The sequence below is a fragment of the Mustelus asterias genome, chromosome 14 (assembly GCF_964213995.1).
Source record: "Mustelus asterias chromosome 14, sMusAst1.hap1.1, whole genome shotgun sequence".
Taxonomy (NCBI): Eukaryota; Metazoa; Chordata; class Chondrichthyes; order Carcharhiniformes; family Triakidae; genus Mustelus; species Mustelus asterias.
In genome coordinates, this window is record NC_135814.1 from 2,850,779 (window position 1) to 2,873,019 (window position 22,241).

At 46.5% G+C, this 22,241-nt stretch overlaps 1 protein-coding gene across 5 annotated transcripts in view; it reads right to left on the bottom strand.

The window, feature by feature from the left end:
- tns1b (tensin 1b) overlaps window positions 1-22,241 on the bottom strand; it is a 668,363-nt gene that overhangs the window by 466,425 nt on the left and 179,697 nt on the right. For 4 of the 5 annotated variants that reach the window (XM_078227754.1, XM_078227753.1, XM_078227751.1 and 1 more), the window contains exon 3: window positions 17,830-17,867. In XM_078227754.1, the coding sequence (XP_078083880.1) occupies window positions 17,830-17,867 (38 nt within the window). Of the gene's footprint in view, window positions 1-17,829; window positions 17,868-17,977; window positions 18,045-22,241 lie in introns of those variants that run through there. The other variant, XM_078227757.1, reaches the window with a different exon arrangement.

Below are 22,241 nucleotides of genomic sequence, written 5' to 3' on the forward strand. Positions count from 1 at the left end.
GAGAGGGGATCTCATAGAAACTTATAAAATTCTAACAGGGTTAGACAGATTAGATTCAGAAAGAATGTTCCCAATTGTGGGTAATCCAAAACTAGGGGTCATAGTTTGAGGATAAGGGGTAAACCTTTTAGGACTGAGGTGAGGAAAAATTTCTTCATCCAGAGGGTGCTGAATGTGTGAAATTCACTACCACAGAAAATAGTTGAGGCCAAATGTTGTGTGATTTCAAGAAGGGTTTAGATATAGCTCTTGGGGCTAAAGGGATCAAGGACATGGGGGAAGGGGGGATCAGGTTATTGAATTTCATGATCATAGATGATCAACATGAATGGCAGAGCAGACTCAAAGGGCTGAATGGCCTACTCTTGCTTTTCATAGAATCATTGAATCCCTACAGTGCAGAAGGAGGCCATTCGGCCCATCGAATCTGCACCGACAACAATCCCACCCAGGCCCTATCCCCGCTTAGTTACCCTGCTAATCCCTCTAACCTATCAGACCCTGGAACACTAAGAGTTAATTTAGCATGTTCAATCAACCTAATCAGCACATCTTTGGACTGTGGATGGAAACCGGAGCATCCGGAGGAAACCCACGCAAACACTGGGAGAATGTGGAAACTCCACACAGACATTGACCCAAGTCGGGAACCGAACCCAGATCCCTGGAGCTGTGAGGCAGCAGTGCTAATCACTGTGCCGCCCCATTTTATTTTCCATGTATGTTTCTATGTACTTATACACAATCACACATATACACACACCAGGTGCACACACAGCCACATATATGCACACATCCAGCACACACCAACTTGTCCATGTCCTTCTGAAGTTCTACACTGTCCTCAGTTTACAATACTTCCACATTTTGTGCCAACACAACACAAGACATGAAGTAAAAACAGGAGTCGGCCATTTGGCCCTTCAAGCTGCCCTGCCATTCAATATGATCATGGCCTCAACTCCTTTTCTGTGCCATTTCTCCATAGCCCTCTATTCCTCGATCTATCAAATATTTATCCACTTTCACTTTAAACACTTCTACTGATCCAGCCTCCACCACCCAGATTCATCTCCTTCTGCGAGAAGAAATTTCTACACACCTCAGTTTTAACTGACCGGCCCGTCACCTTGTAACTATGTCCCCTTGTTCGAGACTCTCCCACTAGTGACAACATCTCACCCTCTACCCTGTCAAGCCCCCTCAGGATTTTACAAACTTTGAAATTGTCCCATGCACAGCAAGATCTAGATCTTTAATGTATATCGGGAAAAACAAAATTCCCAATACCAACCCTGGAGAACAGCAGAACAAGCCTTCATCCAGCCAGAAAAATATCCACTCAGACAATTTTGTACCCACCTTTCTCATTCCATGAGTTATAACTTTTCTCAGATGTCTGTTGTGTGCCACTGCATCAAATACCCTTTCAAAGTCCAAAAACACCACATCAACTACATTACCCACATGAACCCTTTCTATTACCTCTGCAAAAAACTGCAGCAAACCAGCTAACATGATTTCCCCTTTAGAAATCCATGCAGGCTCTTCCTAATCAACCCACATTTGCCTTGTGACTATTAATTGAATCCCGAATAATAGTTTCTAGAAGATTGCCCACCGCTGATATTAAGCTGATATTAAGGTCTGTAATTGCTGGGGCTATCCTTCCAGCTTTTTTGAACAAGCGCGTAATGTTTGCAACTCTCCAGTCCTTGCCAATTCCTCTCCGTCTGGAGAAAAGCAGAAGATTACACCCAGAGCCCCAGAAATTTCCATTCTCACTTCCTTCATTAATGAACAAATACTCACTCAAACGTACAAGTTTGAATTAATAATGTGCCTGTCCTGGGAGTGTTTGATGGGGGACAGTGTAGAGGGAGCTTTACTCTGTATCTAACCCCGTGCTGTACCTGTCCTGGGAGTGTTTGATGGGGACAGTGTAGAGGGAGCTTTACTCTGTATCTAACCCCGTGCTGTACCTGTCCTGGGAGTGTTTGATGGGGACAGTGTAGAGGGAGCTTTACTCTGTATCTAACCCCGTGCTGTACCTGTCCTGGGAGTGTTTGATGGGGGACAGTGTAGAGGGAGCTTTACTCTGTATCTAACCCTGTGCTGTACCTGTCCTGGGAGTGTTTGATGGGGGACAGTGTAGAGGGAGCTTTACTCTGTATCTAACCCCGTGCTGTACCTGTCCTGGGAGTGTTTGATGGGGACAGTGTAGAGGGAGCTTTACTCTGTATCTAACCCTGTGCTGTACCTGTCCTGGGAGTGTTTGATGGGGGACAGTGTAGAGGGAGCTTTACTCTGTATCTAACCCCGTGCTGTACCTGTCCTGGGAGTGTTTGATGGGGGACAGTGTAGAGGGAGCTTTACTCTGTATCTAACCCCATGCTGTACCTGTCCTGGGAGTGTTTGATGGGGACAGTGTAGAGGGAACTTTACTCTGTATCTAACCCCGTGCTGTACCTGTCCTGGGAGTGTTTGATGGGGACAGTGTAGAGGGAGCTTTACTCTGTATCTAACCCCATGCTGTACCTGTCCTGGGAGTGTTTGATGGGGACAGTGTAGAGGGAGCTTTATTCTGTATCTAACCCCGTGCTGTACCTGTCCTGGGAGTGTTTGATGGGGACAGTGTAGAGGGAGCTTTACTCTGTATCTAACCCCGTGCTGTACCTGTCCTGGGAGTGTTTGATGGGGACAGTGTAGAGGGAGCTTTACTCTGTATCTAACCCCGTGCTGCACCTGTCCTGGGAGTGTTTGATGGGGACAGTGTAGAGGGAGCTTTACTCTGTATCTAACCCCGTGCAGTACCTGTCCTGGGAGTGTTTGATGGGGACAGTGTAGAGGGAGCTTTACTCTGTATCTAACCCCGTGCTGTACCTGCCCTGAGAGTGTCTGATGGGGACAGTGTAGAGGGAGCTTTACTCTGTATCTAACCCCGTGCTGTACCTGTCCTGGGAGTGTTTGATGGGGGACAGTGTAGAGGGAGCTTTATTCTGTATCTAACCCCGTGCTGTACCTGCCCTGAGAGTGTCTGATGGGGACAGTGTAGAGGGAGCTTTACTCTGTATCTAACCCCATGCTGTATCTGTCCTGGGAGTGTTTGATGCGAACAGTGTAGAGGCGGCTTTATTCTGTATCGAGCCTTGTGCTGTACCTGTCCTGGGAGTGTTTGATGGTGAAAGTGTAGAGGGAGCTTTACTCGGTATCTAGCCCCGTGCTGTACCTTTCCTGGAAATGTTTGATGGGGAAAGTGTAAAGGGAGTTTTACTCTGTATCTACCCCGTGCTGTACCTGACCTGGGAGTGTTTGATGCGAACAGTATAGAGGGAGCTTTACTCTGTATCTAGCCCCGTGCTGTACCTGTCCTGGGAGTGTTTGATAGGGACAGTGTAGAGGGAGCGTTACTCTGTATCTAACCCTGTGCTGTACTTGTCCTGGGAGTGTTTGATGGGGGCAGTGTAGAGGGAGCTTTACTCTGTATCTAACCCCTGCTGTACCTGTCCTGGGAGTGTTTGATGGGGACGGTATAGAGGGAGCGTTACTCTGTATCTAACCCCGTGCTGTACCTGTCCTGGGAGTGTTTGATGGGGACGGTATAGAGGGAGCGTTACTCTGTATCTAACCCCGTGCTGTACCTGTCCTGGGAGTGTTTGATGGGGACGGTATAGAGGGAGCTTTACTCTGTATCTAACCCCGTGCTGTACCTGTCCTGGGAGTGTTTGATGGGGACGGTATAGAGGAAGCTTTACTCTGTATCTAACCCCATGCGGTACCTGTCCTGGGAGTATTTGATGGGGACAGTGCAGAGGGAGCTTTACTCTATATCTAACCCCGTGCTGTACCTGTCCTGGGAATGTTTGATGGGGACAGTGTAGAGGGAGCTTTACTCTGTATCTAACCCCATGCTGTAATGTCCTGGGAGTGTTTGATGCGAACAGTGTAGAGGGAGCTTTACTCTGTATCTAGCCCTGTTGTGTATCTGGGCTGGGAGTGTTTGATGGGGACAGAGTAGGGGGAGCTTTACTCTGTATCTTACCCTGTGCTGTACCTGTCCTGGGAGTGTTTGATGGGGGACAGTGTAGTGGGAGCGTTACTCTGTATCTAGCCCCGTGCTGTACCTGTTTTGGGAGTGTTTGATGAGATTAGTGTAAAGGGAGCGTTACTCTATATCTAACCCCGTGCTGTACCTGTCCTGGGAGTGATTGATGGGGACAGTGTAGAGGGACCTTTACTCTGTATCTAATGCCGTGCCGTCCCTGTCCTGGGAGTGTTTGATGGTGACAGTGTAGAGTCATAGAGTCATAGAGGTTTACAGCATGGAAACAGGCCCTTCGGCCCAACTTGTCCATGCCGCCCATTTTTTAAAAAACCCCTAAGCTAATCCCAATTGCCCGCATTTGGCCCATATCCCTCTATACCCATCGTACCCATGTAACTATCTAAATGCTTTTTAAAAGATAAAATTGTACCCGCTTCTACTACCACCTCAGGCAGCCTGTTCCAGCCACCTACCACCCTCTGTGCGAAAAAATTGCCCCTCTGAACACTTTTGTATCTCTCCTCTCTCATCTTAAACCGATGCCCTCTAGTTTTAGACTCCCCTACCTTTGGGAAAAGATATTGACTATCTAGCTGATCTGTGCCCCTCATTATTTTAGAGACCTCTATGACATCACCCCTCAGCCTCCTACGCTCCAGAGAAAAAAGTCCCAGTCTATTCAGCCTCTCCTTAGAACTCAATCCATCAAGTCCCGGTAGCATCCTAGTAAATCTTTTCTGCACTCTTTCTAGTTTAATAATATCCTTTCTATAATAGGGTGACCAGAATTGTACACAGCATTCCAAGTGTGGCCTTACCAATGTCTTGTAAAACTTCAACAAAACATTCCAACTCCTGTATTCAATGTTCTGGCCGACGAAACCAAGCATGCTGAATGCCTTCTTCACCACTCTGTCCACCTGTGACTCCACTTTCAAGGAGCTATGAACATGTACCCCGAGATCTCTTTGTTCTGTAACTCTCCCCAACGCCCTACCATTAACTGAGTAAGTCCTGCCCTGGTTCAATCTACCAAAATGCATCACCTCGCATTTGTCTAAATTAAACTCCATCTGCCATTCGTCAGCCCACTGGCCCAATTGATCAAGATCCCGTTGCAATTGGAGATAACGTTCTTCACTGTCCACTATGCCACCAATCTTAGTGTCATCTGCAAACTTACGAACCATGCCTCCTATACTCTCATCCAAATCATTAATATAAATGACAAATAACAGTGGACCCAGCACTGATCCCTGAGGCACACCGCTGGTCACAGGCCTCCAGTTTGAAAAACAATTCTCTACAACCACCCTCTGGCTTCTGTCAAGAAGCCAATTTTGTATCCATAGAACCATAGAACCATAGAAAATTACAGCTCAGAAACAGGCCTTTTGGCCCTTCTTGTCTGTGCCGAACCATTTTATGCCTAGTCCCACTGACCTGCACTTGGACCATATCCCTCCACACCCCTCTCATCCATGAACCCATCCAAGTTTTTCTTAAATGTTAAAAGTGACCCCGCATTTACCACTTTATCCGGCAGCTCATTCCACACTCCCGCCACTCTCTGCGTGAAGAAGCCCCCCCCGAATATTCCCTTTAAACTTTTCTCCTTTCACCCTTAACCCATGCCCTCTGGTTTTTTTCTCCCCGAGCCTCAGCGGAAAAAGCCTGCTTGCATTCACTCTATCTATACCCATCAAAATCTTATACACCTCTATCAAATCTCCCCTCAATCTTCTACACTCCAGGAATAAAGTCCCAACCTATTCAATCTCTCTCTCTAACTCAGTTTTTCAAGTCCCGGCAACATCCTTGTGAACCTTCTCTGCACTCTTTCAATCTTATTTACATCCTTCCTGTAACTAGGTGACCAAAACTGTACACAATACTCCAAACTCGGCCTCATCAATGCCTTATATAACCTTACCATAACACTCCAACTTTTATACTCGATACTCCGATTTATAAAGGCCAATGTACCAAAGGCACTCTTTACGACCCTATCCACCTGTGACGTCACTTTTAGGGAATTCTGTACCTGTATTCCCAGATCCCTCTGTTCAACTGCACTTTTCAGAGTCCTACCATTTACCCTGTACGTTCTTCTTTGGTTTGTTCTTCCAAAGTGCAATATCTCACACTTGTCTGCGTTAAATTCCATTTGCCATTTTTCAGCCCATTTTTCTAGTTGGTCCAAATCCCTCTGCAAGCTTTGAAAACCTTCCTCACTGTCCACTACACCTCCAATCTTTGTATCATCAGCAAACGTGCTGATCCAATTTACCACATTATCATCCAGATCATTGATATAGATGACAAACAACAATTGACCCAACACCGATCCCTGTGGGACACCACTAGTCACAGGCCTCCACTCAGAGAAGCAATCCTCCACAACCACTCTCTGGCTTCTTCCATTGAGCCAGTGTCTTATCCAATTTACTACCTCCCCATGTATACCTAGCGACTGAACCTTCCTAACTAACCTCCCATGAGGGACCTTGTCAAAGGCCTTGCTGAAATCCAGGTAGACAACATCCACCGCCTTCCCTTCATCCACTTTCCTGGTAACCTCCTCGAAAAACTCTAATAGATTGGTCAAACATGACCTACCACGCACAAAGCCATGTTGACTCTCCCTAATAAGTCCCTGTCTATCCAAATATTTGTAGATCCTATCCCTTATCACACCTTCCAATAACTTGCCCACCACCGACGTCAAACTTACTGGCCGATAATTTCCCGGATTTCTTTTGGAGCCTTTTTTAAACAACGGAACAACATGAGCCACCCTCCAATCATCCGGCACCTTCCCCGTGAATACTGACATTTTAAATATGTCTGCCAGGGCCCCTGCAAGTTCAACACTAGCTTCCCTCAAGGTCCATGGGAATACCTGTCCGGTCCTGGGAATTTATCCACTCTGATTTGCCTCAAGACAGCGAGCACCTCCTCCCCTTTAATCTGTAAAGGTTCCATGGCCTCCCTACCAGTTTGCCCTCTTTCCGTAGACTCCATGCCCGTTTCCTCAGTAAATACGGATGCAAAAAAACCATTTACTATCTCCCCCATCTCTTTTGGTTCCATATACAGTCTACCACTCTGGTCTTCAAAAGGACCAATCTTATCCCTCACTATCCTTTTGCTCCTAACATACCTATAGAAGCTCTTTGGATTTTCCTTCACTCTGTCTGCCAAAGCAACCTCATGTCTTCTTTTAGCCCTCCTGATTTCCCTCTTATGTAGCTCCATTAAGTATTTCCATTTAAATACCTCACCCTGGATCCCGTGAGATTTAACTGTATGCAACAATCTGCCGTGCAGTACCTTGTCAAAGGCCTTCCTAAATTCCATGTAGACAACATCAACTGCACTGCCCTCATCTACCTTCTTGGTTACCCCTTCAAAAGACTCAATCAAATTTGTGAGACATGATTTTCCACTCACAAAGCTATGCTGACTGTCCCTAATCAGTACTTGCGTCTCTAAATGCCTGTAGATCCTGTCTCTCAGTCGGTTGGTATGTGACCTCAGACTTTTGTATCTTTTCCCCGACAGAAGAAGGTGGAAGAGAGAATGTCCGGGGTGTGTGGGGTTCTTAATTTTGCTGGCTGCTTTTCCGAGGCAGCGAGAAGTGTAGACAGGGTCAATGGATAGGAGGTTGGTTTGCGTGATGGATTGGTCTACATTCACGACCTTTTGTAGTTCCTTGTAGTCTTGGGCAGAGCAGCAGCCATACCAATCTGTGATACAACCAGAAAGAATGCTTTCTATGGTGCATCTGTAAACGTTGGTGAGAGTCATAGTGGACATGCCAAATTTCCTTCGTCTTCTGAGAAAGTAGAGGCGTTGGTGATGATGTGATCAATGACGTGAAGTAAAACCTGAGTTCAAACAACATACTGAGATTTCACTTGGTCAGCTCCAATCTTAGCAAATGATTCGGAAAGAATTAAGGAGCAGGAGATTTGAGATACCCAGCTAATTCCGGGGATGGTGGGACTGATGTATGAGGAGAAATTGACTAGGTTAGGATTGTTTTCGCTGGAGTTCAGTGGAATGAGGGGGGATCTCATAGAGACTTATGAAATTCTAACAGGACTAGACAGGGTAGATGCAGGGAGGATATTCCCAATGGTGGGTGCGTCCAAAACCAGGGTCACAGTCTGAGGATTCGGGGTAGACCATTTAGGATGGAGATGAGGAGACATTTCTTCACCCAAAGAGTGGTGAACCTGTGGAATTCATTACCACAGGAAGTAGTTGATGCCAAAACATTGAATGTATTCAAGAGGCGGCTGGATGTAATACTTGGGGCGAATGGGATCAAAGGTTATGGGGAGAAAGCAGGATTAGGCTGTTGAGTTGGACAATCAGCCATGATCGTGACGAATGTCAGAGCAGGCTCGAAGAGTCAAATGGCCTCCTCCTGCTCCTATCTTCTATGTTTCTGTGATACTCAGCACTGATCAAACTGGTCTCATCCTTGCTGATGTCATTCAAGTACATTGTCTGCTGTGGAACGATGCCTCAAATTTAAAGTTCTAATTTTTTTGTCCAAAACCACTCAATGATCTCACCACTCCGTTTCTCTGTAACCTCCTCCATCCAGCACTACAACAACACAAATACACTGTCCCCTCCCATTCTGGCTTCTTGTGGACCCCCAATTTCCTTCTGTCAGGATCTCCCTTCCAAAACTCTTCAACTCTCTCACCTCTTTTAAGGGGCTCCTTGAACCTACATTTTTAACCAGGTTTTTTGTCATCTCTTCTAAGATAAGCTTCTGTGGCTTGCAGTCGAATTCTGTCTGATAAAGCTCCTGTGAAGTGTCACGTTATGTTTTTGCTATGTTAAAGATGCTGATAAATGCCAGCTGTTGCTGCTGTCCAGGTTTAGGATTGTGCAGAGTTTGATATTGAGTAGCAGTCAGACCGCACATGGACACTGGGCAGGCAGTGGCACAGTGGTAATGTCACTGGACTTGTAATCCAGAGACCGAGTCTAATTCTCCTGGGACAGGGGTTCAAATACCGCCACGGCAGCTGGTAGAATTTAAATTCAATTAATAAATCTGGAATATAAAACTAGTCTCAGGAATGGTTACCATGAAGCTATCAGCAATGGTTGTAAAAACCCATCTGGTTTACTAATGTCCTTTAGAGAAGGGAAACTACCATCCTGTCCTAATCTGACCTACATGTGACTCCAAAGCCATAGCAATGTGGCTGACACTTAACTGCCCCTCTGGAATGGCTGAGCGAGATACTCAATTCAAGGCGCAATTAGGGATGGGCAATAAATGCTGGCCCAGCCAGTGACGCCCACATCCCAGGAATGAATAGAGAAAGGTAGGTCACATGCGGACGGAGGCCATTTGCACTTTTAAATAAAGGGAACAGATTTTCATTTCCATAATATTTTATCACAACCCAGACTGTATCACACATGTGGACCTACAATGCAGTGCAGCTACTATGGTTAAACAGGTAAATAGAGAGGCCATAGAGTGCAGAGCAAGATCCCAGAAACAGCAAAAAGACAAGTGGGAAGCTTATTTGTTTTGGTGAGTATTGTCGATGATTGTCGCATACTTGCTGATTGCCCTTCCTCTTGTAGAGGTGTACGATGGAAGTTCCTGAGGAATGGATCCTTGCTTCCAAAAGACTGGAACAACTGGGTGAGCTTCTCGATAAGTACAGGACCAGCAGCTTTGTAGATCTCTGCGGGTATGGCGTCTGCCCCTGGGGCTTTGCCACGAGATGCATGATGCCTCCGGGTGCTCCGGTTTTCTCCCACAGTCCAAAGATGTGCGGGTTAGGTTAATTGGCCATGCTAAATTGCCCCTTAGTGTCCCGGGATGCGTAGGTTAGAGGGATTAGCGGGTAAATATGTAGGGATAGGGGGATAGGGCCTGGGTGGGATCGTGGTCGGTGCAGACTCGATGGACCGAATGGCCTCTTTCTGCACTGTAGGGTTTCTATGATGATCTCTGTATGAGTTAGCTGGCTAACAGCTTTAGTGACTTCGGCTACTAGGGTGGATCAGCCATGGCGCTGTTGATATCGATCTGGGGAATCCTGTCTATCGCCTCATCGTTAATAGATGACGGTCGGTTGAGGACGGCTTCAAAGTGTTCAGCCCATCTCTGCAGGATCTGAGCCCTCTCTGTAATGAGAGTTGTACCATCTGTACTCAGGAGGGGGGAACTCCCGAGAGATTGAGATCCGTAGAGAGTGTTGATGGCTTCATAGAACCGTTTCAAGTCTTTTATGTCAGCGTATCCCTCAATACTGACCCTCTGACAGTGCAGCACTCCCACACTACTGACCTTCTGACAGGGCAGCACTCCCTCAGTACTGACACTCTGACAGTGCGGCACTCCCTCAGTACTGACCCTTTGGCAGTGCAGCACTCCCTCAGTATTGATCCTCTGACAGTGCAGCACTCCCTCAGTACTGACCCTCTGACAGTGCAGCAATCCCTCAGTACTGACCCTCTGACAGTGCGGCACTCCCTCAGTACTGACCCTCTTACAGTGCGGCACTCCCTCAGTACTAACCCTCTGACAGTGCAGCACTCCCTCAGTACTGATCCTCTGACAGTGCAGCACTCCCTCAGTACTGACCCTCTGACAGTGCAGCACTCCCTCAGTACTGACCCTCTGACAGTGCGGCACTCCCTCAGTACTGACCCTCTGACAGTGCAGCACTCCCTCAGTACTGATCCTCTGACAGTGCAGCACTCCCTCAGTACTGACCCTCTGACAGTGCAGCACTCCCTCAGTACTGACCCTCTGACAGTGCGGCACTCCCTCAGTACTGATCCTCTTGACAGTGCGGCACTCCCTCAGTACTGACCCTCTGACAGTGCGGCACTCCCTCAGTACTGACCCTCTGACAGTGCGGCACTCCCTCAGTACTGACCCTCTGACAGTGCGGCACTCCCTCAGTACTGACCCTCTGACAGTGCGGCACTCCCTCAGTACTGACTCTCTGACAGTGCGGCACTCCCTCAGCACTGACCCTCTGACAGTGTGGCACTCCCTCAGTACTGACCCTCTGACAGTGCGGCACTCCCTCAGTACTGATCCTCTTGACAGTGCGGCACTCCCTCAGTACTGACCCTCTGACAGTGCAGCACTCCCTCAGTACTGACCCTCTGACAGTGCGGCACTCCCTCAGTACTGACCCTCTGACAGTGCAGCGCTTCCTTGTTCTCGCAACCTTCTGATTCTTGAGAGTCACTCACTGCATCAAGCTGTCATTTTCCCTCCGATATGGAAACAATATGCATCCTCACGATGTCAGAGGTAAAGCTGTTCCTTCTCCCTGCATTGAAACTGAGGCCTTTGGAACGATGAAATTCGATTAGTTTCAAAGTCAGGTCTGCCAAGCAAACAGAACACTCGAGACAAGTCCATTAGACTGCCCCTCACAATGTATTTATTTCAACTTTGGCATCAAAATATATTTCCTGTTCAAAAACATCGAAACAGTGCCTCAGGTCTATTCTGTTGCTCAATCTGTACCGAAAGTCATTTCCTTGCTTTACCCCACAGTTTTATTTGCGCTTTCATGCGTTGTGGAAGTTGCTGGCAAGGCCAGCATTTGTTGCCTCATTGTCCTTGAACTGAGTGGCTTACTCCATCATTTCAGAGGGCAGCAGGCAGTTTGGAGGCAATCACACATCTGTGGGTCTGGGTTAGGATGACAATTTTCCATCGCTAAAGAGTATTAATGAGCCAGATAGCGTCACCATTACTGATACCAGTAAGCCTCAATTTTCAATTCCAGATTTATTAATTGAATTTAAATTCCACCAGCTGCCGTAGAATCATGCAGCGCAGAAGAGGCTCTTGGGCCCACTGAGTCCTCACCAACACATTAGAAACACCTGAACTCTCACCTAATCCCATCTGCCAGCACTTGGCCCATAGCCCTGAATGTTATGATGTGCCAAGTGCTCATCCAGGTACTTTTTAAAGGATGTGAGGCATCCCGCCTCCACCACCCTTCCAGGCAGCGCATTCCAGACCGTCACCACCCTCTGGGTAAAAAAGCTTTTCCTCACATCCCCTCGAAACCTGTTGCCCCTCACCGTGAACCTAAAGTAAAGTTTAAAGTTAATTTATTAGTCACAAGTAAGGCTTATATTAACACTGCAATGAAGTTACTGTGAAATTCCCCTAGTCGCCACAGTCCAGCGCCTGTTCGGGTCAATACACCTAACCAGCACGTCTTTCAGACTGTGGGAGCACCGGAGGAAACCCACACAGACACGTGGAAAACGTGCAAATTTCACACAGACAACCGCACAACCTCAAACAGACCATTGTCCGCAGCAAACTACCCAGCCTTCAGGAGAACAGTGACCACGACACCACACAACCCTGCCACAGCAGCCTCTGAAAGACGTGCCGGATCACCGACACGGATGCCATCATCTCACGTGAGAACACCATCTACCAGGTACACGGTACATACTCTTGCAACTCGGCCAACGTTGTCTACCTGATACGCTGCAGGAAAGGATGTCCTGAGGCATGGTACATTGGGGAGACCATGCAGACGCTATGACAACGGATGAATGAACACCGCTCGACAATCACCAGGCAAGAGTGTTCTCTTCCTGTTGGGGAGCACTTCAGCGGTCACGGGCATTCGGCCTCTGATCTTCGGGTAAGCGTTCTCCGAGGCAGCCTTCACGTCACACGACAACGCAGAGTCGCTGAGCAGAGACTGATAGCCAAGTTCCGCACACATGAGGACGGCCTCAACCGGGATCTTGGGTTCATGTCACACTATCTGTAACCCCCACAACTTGCCTGGGCTTGCAAAATCTCACTAACTGTCCTGTCTGGAGACAATACACATCTCTTTAACCTGTGCTTAATGCTCTCTCCACTCACATTGTCAGTACCTTTAAGACTTGATTACCTTAAAGACTCGCATTCCAACCATTATTTTGTAAATTGAGTTTGTGTCTTTATATGCCCTGTTTGTGAACAGAACTCCCACTCACCTGACGAAGGAGCAGCGAGTGCTCCGAAAGCTTGTGTGGCTTTTGCTGCCAAATAAACCTGTTGGACTTTAACCTGGAGTTGTGAGACTTCTTACAGGGGAGGTCCCAGAGGATTGGAGAATAGCCAACATTGTTCCTTTGTTTAAGAAGAGTAGCAAGAATAATCCAGGTAATTACAGGCCGGTGAGCCTTACATCAATGGTGGGGAAATTATTGGAGAGAATTCTTCGAGACAGGATTTATTCCCACTTGGAAATAAGTGGACGTATTAGTGAGAGGCAACATGGTTTTGTGAAGAGGAGGTCGTGTCTCACGAACTTGATCGAGTTTTTCGAGGAAGTGACGAAGATGATTGATGAGGGTAGGGCAGTAGATGTTGTCTACATGGACTTCAGTAAGGCCTTTGACAAGGTCCCTCATGGCAGACTGGTGCAGAAGGTGAAGTTGCATGGGATCAGAGATGAGCTGGCAAGGTGGATACAAAACTGGCTCGGTCATAGAAGACAGAGGGTAGCAGTGGAAGGGTGTGTTTCTGACTGGAAGGCTGTGACAAGTGGTGTTCCTCAGGGATCAGTGCTGGGACCTTTGCTGTTTGTAATATATATAAATGATTTGGAGGAAAATGTAACTGGTTTGATTAGCAAGTTTGCGGACGACACAAAGGTTGGTGGATTTGTGGATAGTGCTGAGGGCTGTCAGAGGATACAGCAGGGCATAGATCGGTTGGAGACTTGGGAGGAGACATGGCAGATGGAGTTTAATCTGGACAAATGTGAGGAAAGTCTAATACAGATGGGAAATATACAGTAAAACGCAGAACCCTTATGAGTATTGATAGGCAAAGGAATCTGGGTGTACAAATACACAGGTCACTGAAAGTGGCAATGCAGGTGGAGAAGGTAGTCAAGGAGGCATACGGCATGCTTGACTTCATCGGCCGGGGAATTGAGTTTAAAAATTGGCAAGTCATGTTGCAGCTTTATAGAACCTTTGTTAGGCCGCACTTGGAATATAGTGTTCAATTCTGGTCGCCACACTACCAGAAGGATGTGGAGGCTTTGGAGAGGGTACAGACAAGATTTATCAGAATGTTGCCTGGTATGGAGGGCATTAGCTACGAGGAGAGGTTGGAGAAACTTGGTTTGTTCTCACTGGAACGATAGAGGTTGAGGGGCGACCTGATAGAAGTCTACAAGATTATGAGAGGCATGGACAGAGTGGATAGTCAGAAGCTTTTTCCCATAGTGGCAGAGTCAATTACTAGGGGGCATAGGTTTAAGGTGCGAGGGGCAAGGTTTAAAGGAGATGTACGAGATAGATTTTTTACACAGAGGGTGGTGGGTGTCTGGAACCCGTTGCCGGGGGAGGTAGTGGAAGCGGATATGGTAGTGACTTTAAAGGGGCGTCCGGACAAATACATGAATAGGATGGGAATAGAGGGATATGGTCCCCGGAAGGGTAGGGGGTTTTAGTTCAGTCGGGCAGCATGGTCGGTGCAGGCTCGGAGGGCCGAAGGACCTGTTCCTGTGCTGTAATTTTCTTTGTTCTTTGTTCTTTGCACACAGTACTCCAGCTGTGGCCTCACCAAGGTTCTATACAACTCCATCATGACCTCTCTGCTTTTGTAATCTATTCCCCGATTGATAAAGTTGAGTGGCCCATATGCCTTTGTCACCACCCTATTAACCTGCCCTTCCGCTTTCAGAGATCTGTGGACAAACATGCCAAGGTCTCTTCGTTCCACAGAACTTCCCAGTGTCCTTACATTCATTGAGTACTTTCTTGTGACATTACTCCTTCCAACATCACCCTCTGTCCCCCCCCACTGGACACTGGCTTCCAGTCACTAAAGTAGCCTTCTGTCATCACCCTCTGTCTCCTACAACTGAGCCAATTTTGAATCCATCTTATCAAAGTACCCTGTATCCCATGTAAATTTACCTTCTTTAACTTCCAGTGCAACGACAATAATCTCTCCCTCAATGTCAACAAAAGGAGCGAGCCATCGACTTCAGGAAGCGTAGTGGAGAACATGCCCCTGTCTACATCAATGGGGACGAAATAGAAATAGTCGCAAGCTTCAAGTTTTTAGGTGTCCAGATCACCAACAACCTTTCTTAGTCCCCCCATGCCGACACTATAGTTAGGAAATCCAATCAATGTCTCTACTTTCTCAGAAGACGAAGGAAATTTGATATGTCAGCTATGATGGAGCCAGGGAGGCATGGTGGCACAGTGGTTAGCACTGCTGCCTCACAGCGCCAGGGACCTGGGTTTGATTCCTGGCTTGGGTCACTGCCTGTGTGGAGTTACCTCCGGGTGCTCCGGTTTCCTCCCACAGTCTGAAAGATGTGCTGGTTAGGTGCATTGATCCGAACAGGCGCCGGAGTGTGGCAACTAGGGCAATTACACAGTAACTTTATTGCAATGTTAATATAAGCCTTACTTGTGACTAATAAATAAGTTGTACAAGACGTTGGTAAGGCCACACTTGGAATACTGTGTGCAATTCTGGTCACTCTGTTATAGAAAGGATATTATTAAACTAGAAAGAGTGCAGAAAAGATTTACTAGGATGCTACCAGGACTTGATGGATTGAGTTATAAGGAGAGGCTGAATAGACTGGGACTTTTTTCTCTGGAGCGTAGGAGGCTGAGGGGTGACCTTATAGAGGTCTATAAAATAATGAGGGGCATAGACTAGGTAGATAGTCAATATCTTTTCCCAAAGGTAGGGGAGTCTAAAACTAGAGGGCATAAGTTTAAGGTGAGAGGGGAGAGATACAAAAGTGTCCAGAGGGGCAATTGTTTCACACACAGGATGGTGAGTGTCTGGAACAAGCTGCCAGAGGTAGTAGTAGAGGCGGGTACAATTTTATCTTTTAAAAAGCATTTAGACAGTTACATGGGTATAGAGGGATATGGGCCAAATGCAGGCAATTGGGATTAGTTTAGGGGTTTAAAAAAAAAAGGGCGGCATGGACAAGTTGGGCCGAAGGGCCTGTTTCCATGCTGCAAACCTCTATGACTCTATGACTCTGTCTATATTTCCCGCTTCCTCGGCAAAGTTGCCAGCAAAATTAAAGACGCCATGCAACCCGGATATTTTCTCTTCCACCTTGTTCCGTCAGGAAAATGATACAAAAGTCTGAGGTCACTTACCAACCGACTCAAGCACAGCTTCTCCCCTCCTGCCATCAGACTTTTGAATGGAACTACCTCACACTAAATTGATCTTACTCTACGCCCTAGCTATGACTATAACACTACATTCTGCACTCTCTCCTTTCCTTCTCTATGAACGGTATGTTTTGTCTGTAGAGCGTGCAAGAAACAATACTTTTCACTGTATGTTAATACATGTGACAATAATAAATCAAATCAAATCAAATCAAAATTCTTTACAAGTCTCCCATGTGGGACCTTATCAAAGGCTTTGCTGAAATCCATACATCGACTGCACTATCCTGATCTACACTCTTGGTCACCTCCTCAAAAAATTCAATCAGATTTGTTAGGCATGTCCTCCCTCTGACGAAGCCACACTGACTATCCCTGATCAAGCTTTGCCTCTCCAAATGGAGATAGATGCTCTCCTTTAGAAGTTTCTCCAATAGTTTCCTTACCACTGACATGAGATTCACTGGTCCGTAGTTCGCTGGTTTATCTCTATAATCCTTCTTAAATAGAGCTTTTACCCAGTCGTCTGGCACCTTTCCTGCGGCTTGGAGCTCCGAAAGCTTGTGTGGCTTTTGCTACCAAATAAACCTGTTGGACTTTAGCCTGGTGTTGTTAAACTTCTTACTGTGTTTACCCCAGTCCAACGCCGGCATCTCCACATCATGACCTTTCCTGCGGCCAGAGAGGAATTGAAAATTTGAACCCCTGTTCCCAGGAACATCAGCGTGGATCTCTGGATGACTAGCCCAGTGACATTATCTCTGTGCCATTTTATCAGTTGATACCGTTTCCCAACAAAAACTTACCCATCTCAGTCTTGAAAACTCAAACTGTCCGACCACTGAAGGAAAGAGTCCTAGATTTTCCCTGTCCGTTGTATGAGTAACTGCTTCCTAAATGGATTAGCTCCAATTTTAAGATTATGTCTGCTTGTCCTTGACTACCCCACGAGAGGAAATTGCTTCTCTCTAATCACTCCTTTTATAATGTTAAACACCTCAATTAAAGAACTCCTCACCTTCAAAACTCAAACATAACTGAGTCTGTGCATCCCCAAATTTTAACCTGTTCAGCCCTGGGATCATTCTGGTGAATCTGCACTGCTCCCCCTCCCATGTATCCTTCCTGGGCTGCGGGGTCCAGTCTGAATCCAGTTACTCCAGATGGGTTCTCACCAGAGCTTTATATAACTTCATCTCACTCCTTCCCCTTTCTATTCCAGCCCCTGGGGTAAAGGACAATGTTTCATGCACTGTCATGGTGATTTATTTTTGCACTTTTCTACTACATTTATTAACTTTGGAAAGCCTATTGATTTTTGAAACTGTGTAGCTCTGAGTAATTTCTACGCAGCTCTCTCATAGCCCTTTTAACTCTGTAATATTTGCAAGATTATAATTATGATCTGAAGGAGGAGACTGCGGGGAGTCAGACAGAATCTCCCCCACTACCACTTCAAACATTCTTCCCAAAAGACAACGCCAACTAACTGTTTCCCCCGCCCCCACATGCAGTAACCCACATTGTCAGTCAAAGAGAAATATGATTGAAGGATTCTTAAAAAAAAGCCTTACCTTTCTTTCACATTTCTTGTGACATGTCAGTTTGCAAACTGGGGAGAGACAGAGAGAGAGAAAAAACATTAGCTAGAATTCAGAAACTTCATTTAAAAAAAACACATAATTAAAGAGACAACACAGGACTGATCTGCTTTCGACTCACCTCAGCATGTCCTGGGTTCCATAGAATCTCCATTTCACACACACACACATAAATGCACAGAAAAGATCCTTGTAAAGTCAGTGGTTTCTTAAGTTGCCAAGACTCTAGCAGCTTGAACACGCTGGCTGGTTGCCAGCTCTGTCTTCGACAGGTATGTCAGTGTGAATGATGTTGTCGTCTTTACTTAAATAGCAACCCACTTTGTTGAACCCACAGCATGGCCACAGTGAAGGCACTTTGGGAGAACCTTGTAGCCTGAGGCACCGAATATTTTTAACAGGAAGGAGAGAGAAAAAAAAAGTGAGTCTGGAATCTGCTTCAGTCTCAGAACCGGATTTCAAGGTGGGAGGAGGCAGATCAGAGGCAGGACTCTCTCAAAAAAACTAAACAAAAAATAAGATTCCCACTATTGGCAGGCTGAATTTATTAATTCTTCCACACAGTCAGGGTGTGCATTATGTTACTGACATTACAACAGTGTCTACACTCCAGAAAGTACTTCAAGGCTGTAAAGTGTTTTAAAACATCCAGTGGTTCTGAAAGAGGTGCATAAGCGCAATTCTTTCCTTATTCCCCCTTCGATGTGGAGTAAATGTTCAACAGTCTCATTATAGAATCATAGAATCCTACACTGCAGAAGGAGGCCATTCGGCCCATCGATTCTGCACCAACCACAATCCCACCCAGGCCCTATCCCATAACCCCATGTATTTACCCTGCTTATCCCCCGACACTAAGGGGCAATTTAGTGGCCAACCCACCTAACCCACACATCTTTGGACTGACCAATTATCCCGGCCAACTGGCCACTCTTCATCCAGCCTGCAGCACTGAATGGTGACAAGATATTCGACCATGGCGAATCGAGAGGAAACACAACTCACCTCATATCCACTAGCAGAGGGTCACGGGACAGGGATCAGGAGTGAGAACACCAATTGTTTTCACATCTTGTCCATCTCTCCCTAACCTGAAGATACTGAAGCTACTTGTAGAATCTATGGTTCTTTCCCCAGCTGAGCTAAACAGACTCAGCCCAGGAAGGCAGTGACTCCGTGCACAGAAGAAAGAATTTGTACTTCTGTTATGACGGCCCCAAAGACCATGAGGGATTGTCGATAAAGCTGCCCGTGAACTTTGTGGAGTAGGAGTTCCCTTACTGAATGGGCAGAGGTTTGCCCAAAGGAAGTGTACAGCTGGGGCTTTTAAACCTTTTACTTCACCCAGACTAGTGTTGTAGGTCCCGAGGTGTTGCAGCAACTAGCTGTGAGCTGCGGGAGCCATCTCTTTCTTGGTGCTAAAAGGGTGCTTGATGATGGGAAAACGGTGTTTGGCTGAATTATTACCGAATAATTACATTAATGACGAGGAAAAGGTTTCTTCTACATCTCCCCCTTTGGACAACTTCTGTAAGTCAAAAATCTTCTCCAGTAAGAAAAAGCCATGATTCCTGTTTTCAGGAAACTTGAAGCCAGTGGGAAACACTGGGCCCACGGAGCACATATGCTGCTCCTTCCCTGCTACCAACATTGAGAGAAGAATAACAGAAGCTGATATTGTTGACAGCATGTGGGGCCCGGCTTTCAGTGTGATAAGAAGTCTGACCTATCCTGATGTCCCTGAATCAAAAATATTTAATCAACTGGTGGTACAGCTGGTAAAAACCATTATAGAAACTAGAAGCAGGAGTAGCCATTCGGCCCATCGAGCCTGCTCTGCCATTCATTTTGATCATGGCTGATCATCAAATTCAATATCCTGATCCCCTCCTTTCCCCCCATATCCCTTGATCCCTTTAGCCCCAAGAGCGAAATCTAATTTCTTCTTGGAATAAGATAACATTTTGGCCTCAATTACATTCTGTGATAGTGAATCCCACACATTCACCACCCTCTAAATAAAGAAATTTCTCCTCACCTCAGTTCTGAAAGGCTTACCCCTTATCCTCAAACTATGACCCCTAGTTCTGACTCCCCCACCATTGGGAACATTCTTTCTGAATCTACTCTGTCTAACCCTGTTAGAATTTTATAAGTTTCTATGAGATCCTCTCTCGCTCTTCTAAACTCCAGTGACTATAATCCTAACCGACTTAGTCTCTCCTCATCTGGGCAGACCTGCCATCCCAGGAGTCAGCCTGGTAAACCTTCGCTGTACTCCCTCTGTAGCAAGGACATCCTTCCTCAGATAAGGACACCAAAACTGCACACAATACTTCAGGTGTGGCCTTCCCAACGCCCTATACAATTGTAGTAAAACATCCCGACCCATATATTCAAATCCTCTCACTGTGAAGGGTAATATATCATTTGCTTTCTTTACTGCCGGCTGTACCTGCGCGCTTACTTTCAGTGACTGATGCACGAGGATGCCAAGGTCTCGTTGAATATCCACCTCTCTCAATTTACACCCATTCAAGTAATAAACTGTCTTCCTATTATTGCCGCCAAAGTGATAACCTCACATTTATCCACATTATACTGCATCTGCCTGCATACTCCCACACACTCAGCCTGTCCAAATCATGCTGAAGCATCTCTGCATCCTCCTCACAGCTCACCCTCATCATCTGGGAGATTTGATAGGGGTGTATAAGATTTTGATGGGTATAGATCGAGTGAATGCAAGCAGGCTTTTTCCGCTGAGGCTAGGGGAGAAAAAAACCAGAAGGCATGGGTTAAGGGTGAAAGGAGAAAAGTTTAAAGGGAATATTAGGGAGGGCTTCTTCACGCAGAGAGTGGTAGGAGTGTGGAATGAGCTGCCGAATTGCTGCAATGCACCTTGTAGACAGTACACTCTGCCGGATAAAGAAAAACTTGGACGGGTTCATGGATGAGAGGGGTGTGGAGGGATATGGTCCAAGTGCAGGTCAGTGGGACTGGGCAAAAAATGGTTCGGCACAGACAAGAAGGGCCAAAAGGCCTGTTTCTGAGTTGTAATTGTCTATGGTTCTATGGTTCTATCTGCAAATTTGGAGATAATACATTTAGTTCCCTTTTCCAAATCATTAATATATAATGCAAACAGTCGGGTCCTAGCACGGATCTCTGCGGAACCCCACTAGTCACTGACTGCCAATCAGAAAAAGACCCACTTATGCCAACTCTTTGCTTCCTATCTGCTAACCAGCTTTCTTTCCATCTCAAGACATTGCCTGCAATCCCATGTGTTTTAACTTTACTTAGTAGTCTGTTATATGAGGCCTTGTCGAAAGCCTTCTGAAAGTCTAAATAAACCACATCCACTGGTTCTCCTCAGTCAACTCTACGAGTTACATCCTCAAAAAATTCTAATAGATTCGTCAAGCATGATTTCCCTTTTTTTATTCATTCATGGGACATGGGTGTCACTGGCTGGCCAGCATTTATTACCCATCCCTAGTTGTCCCTGAGAAGGTGGTGGTGAGCTGCCTTCTTGAATCGCTGCAGTCCATGTTCTGAGGGTTGACCCACAATGACGTTAGGGAGGGAATTCCAGGATTGTGACCCAGTGACTGCAAAAGAATGGCGATATATTTTGAAGTCAGGAGTGTGGCTTGGAAGGAAACTTGCAGGTGATGGCTTTCCCATTTATTTGCTGCCCTTGTCCTTCTAGATGGAAGTGGTAGTGGATTTGGAAGGTGCTGTTTAAGGATCTTTGGTGAATTGCTGCAGTGCACCTTGTAGACAGTACACTCTGCTGCTGCTGAGCGTCGGTGGTGGAGGGAGTGGATGTTTGTGGATGCGGTGCAATCAAGCGGACTGCTTTGTCCTGGATGGTGTCGAGCTTCTTGAGTGTTGTTGGAGCTGCACCCATCCAGGCAAGTGGGGAGTATTCCATCACACTCCTGACTTGTGCTTTGTAGATGGTGGACAGGCTTTGGGGAGTCAGGAGGTGAGTTACTCGCCACAGTATTCCTCGCCTCTGACCTGCTCTTGTAGCCACTGTGTGTATGTGGTGAGTCCAGTTGAGTTTCTGGTCAATGGTAGCCCCAAGGATGTTGACAGTGGGGGATTCAGTGATGGTAACACCATTGAATGTCAAGGGGCGGTGGTTAGAGTGTCTCTTATTGGTGATGGTCATTGCCTGGCATTTGTGTGGCACGAATGTTACTTGCCACTTGGATATTGTCCAGATCTTGTTGCATTTGAACATGGACTGCTTCAGTATTTGAGGAGTTGCGAATGGTGCTGAACATTGTGCAATCATTGGCGAATATCCCCACTTCTGACCTTAAGATGGAGGGAGGGTTATTAATGAAGCAGCTGAAGATGGTTGGGCCTAG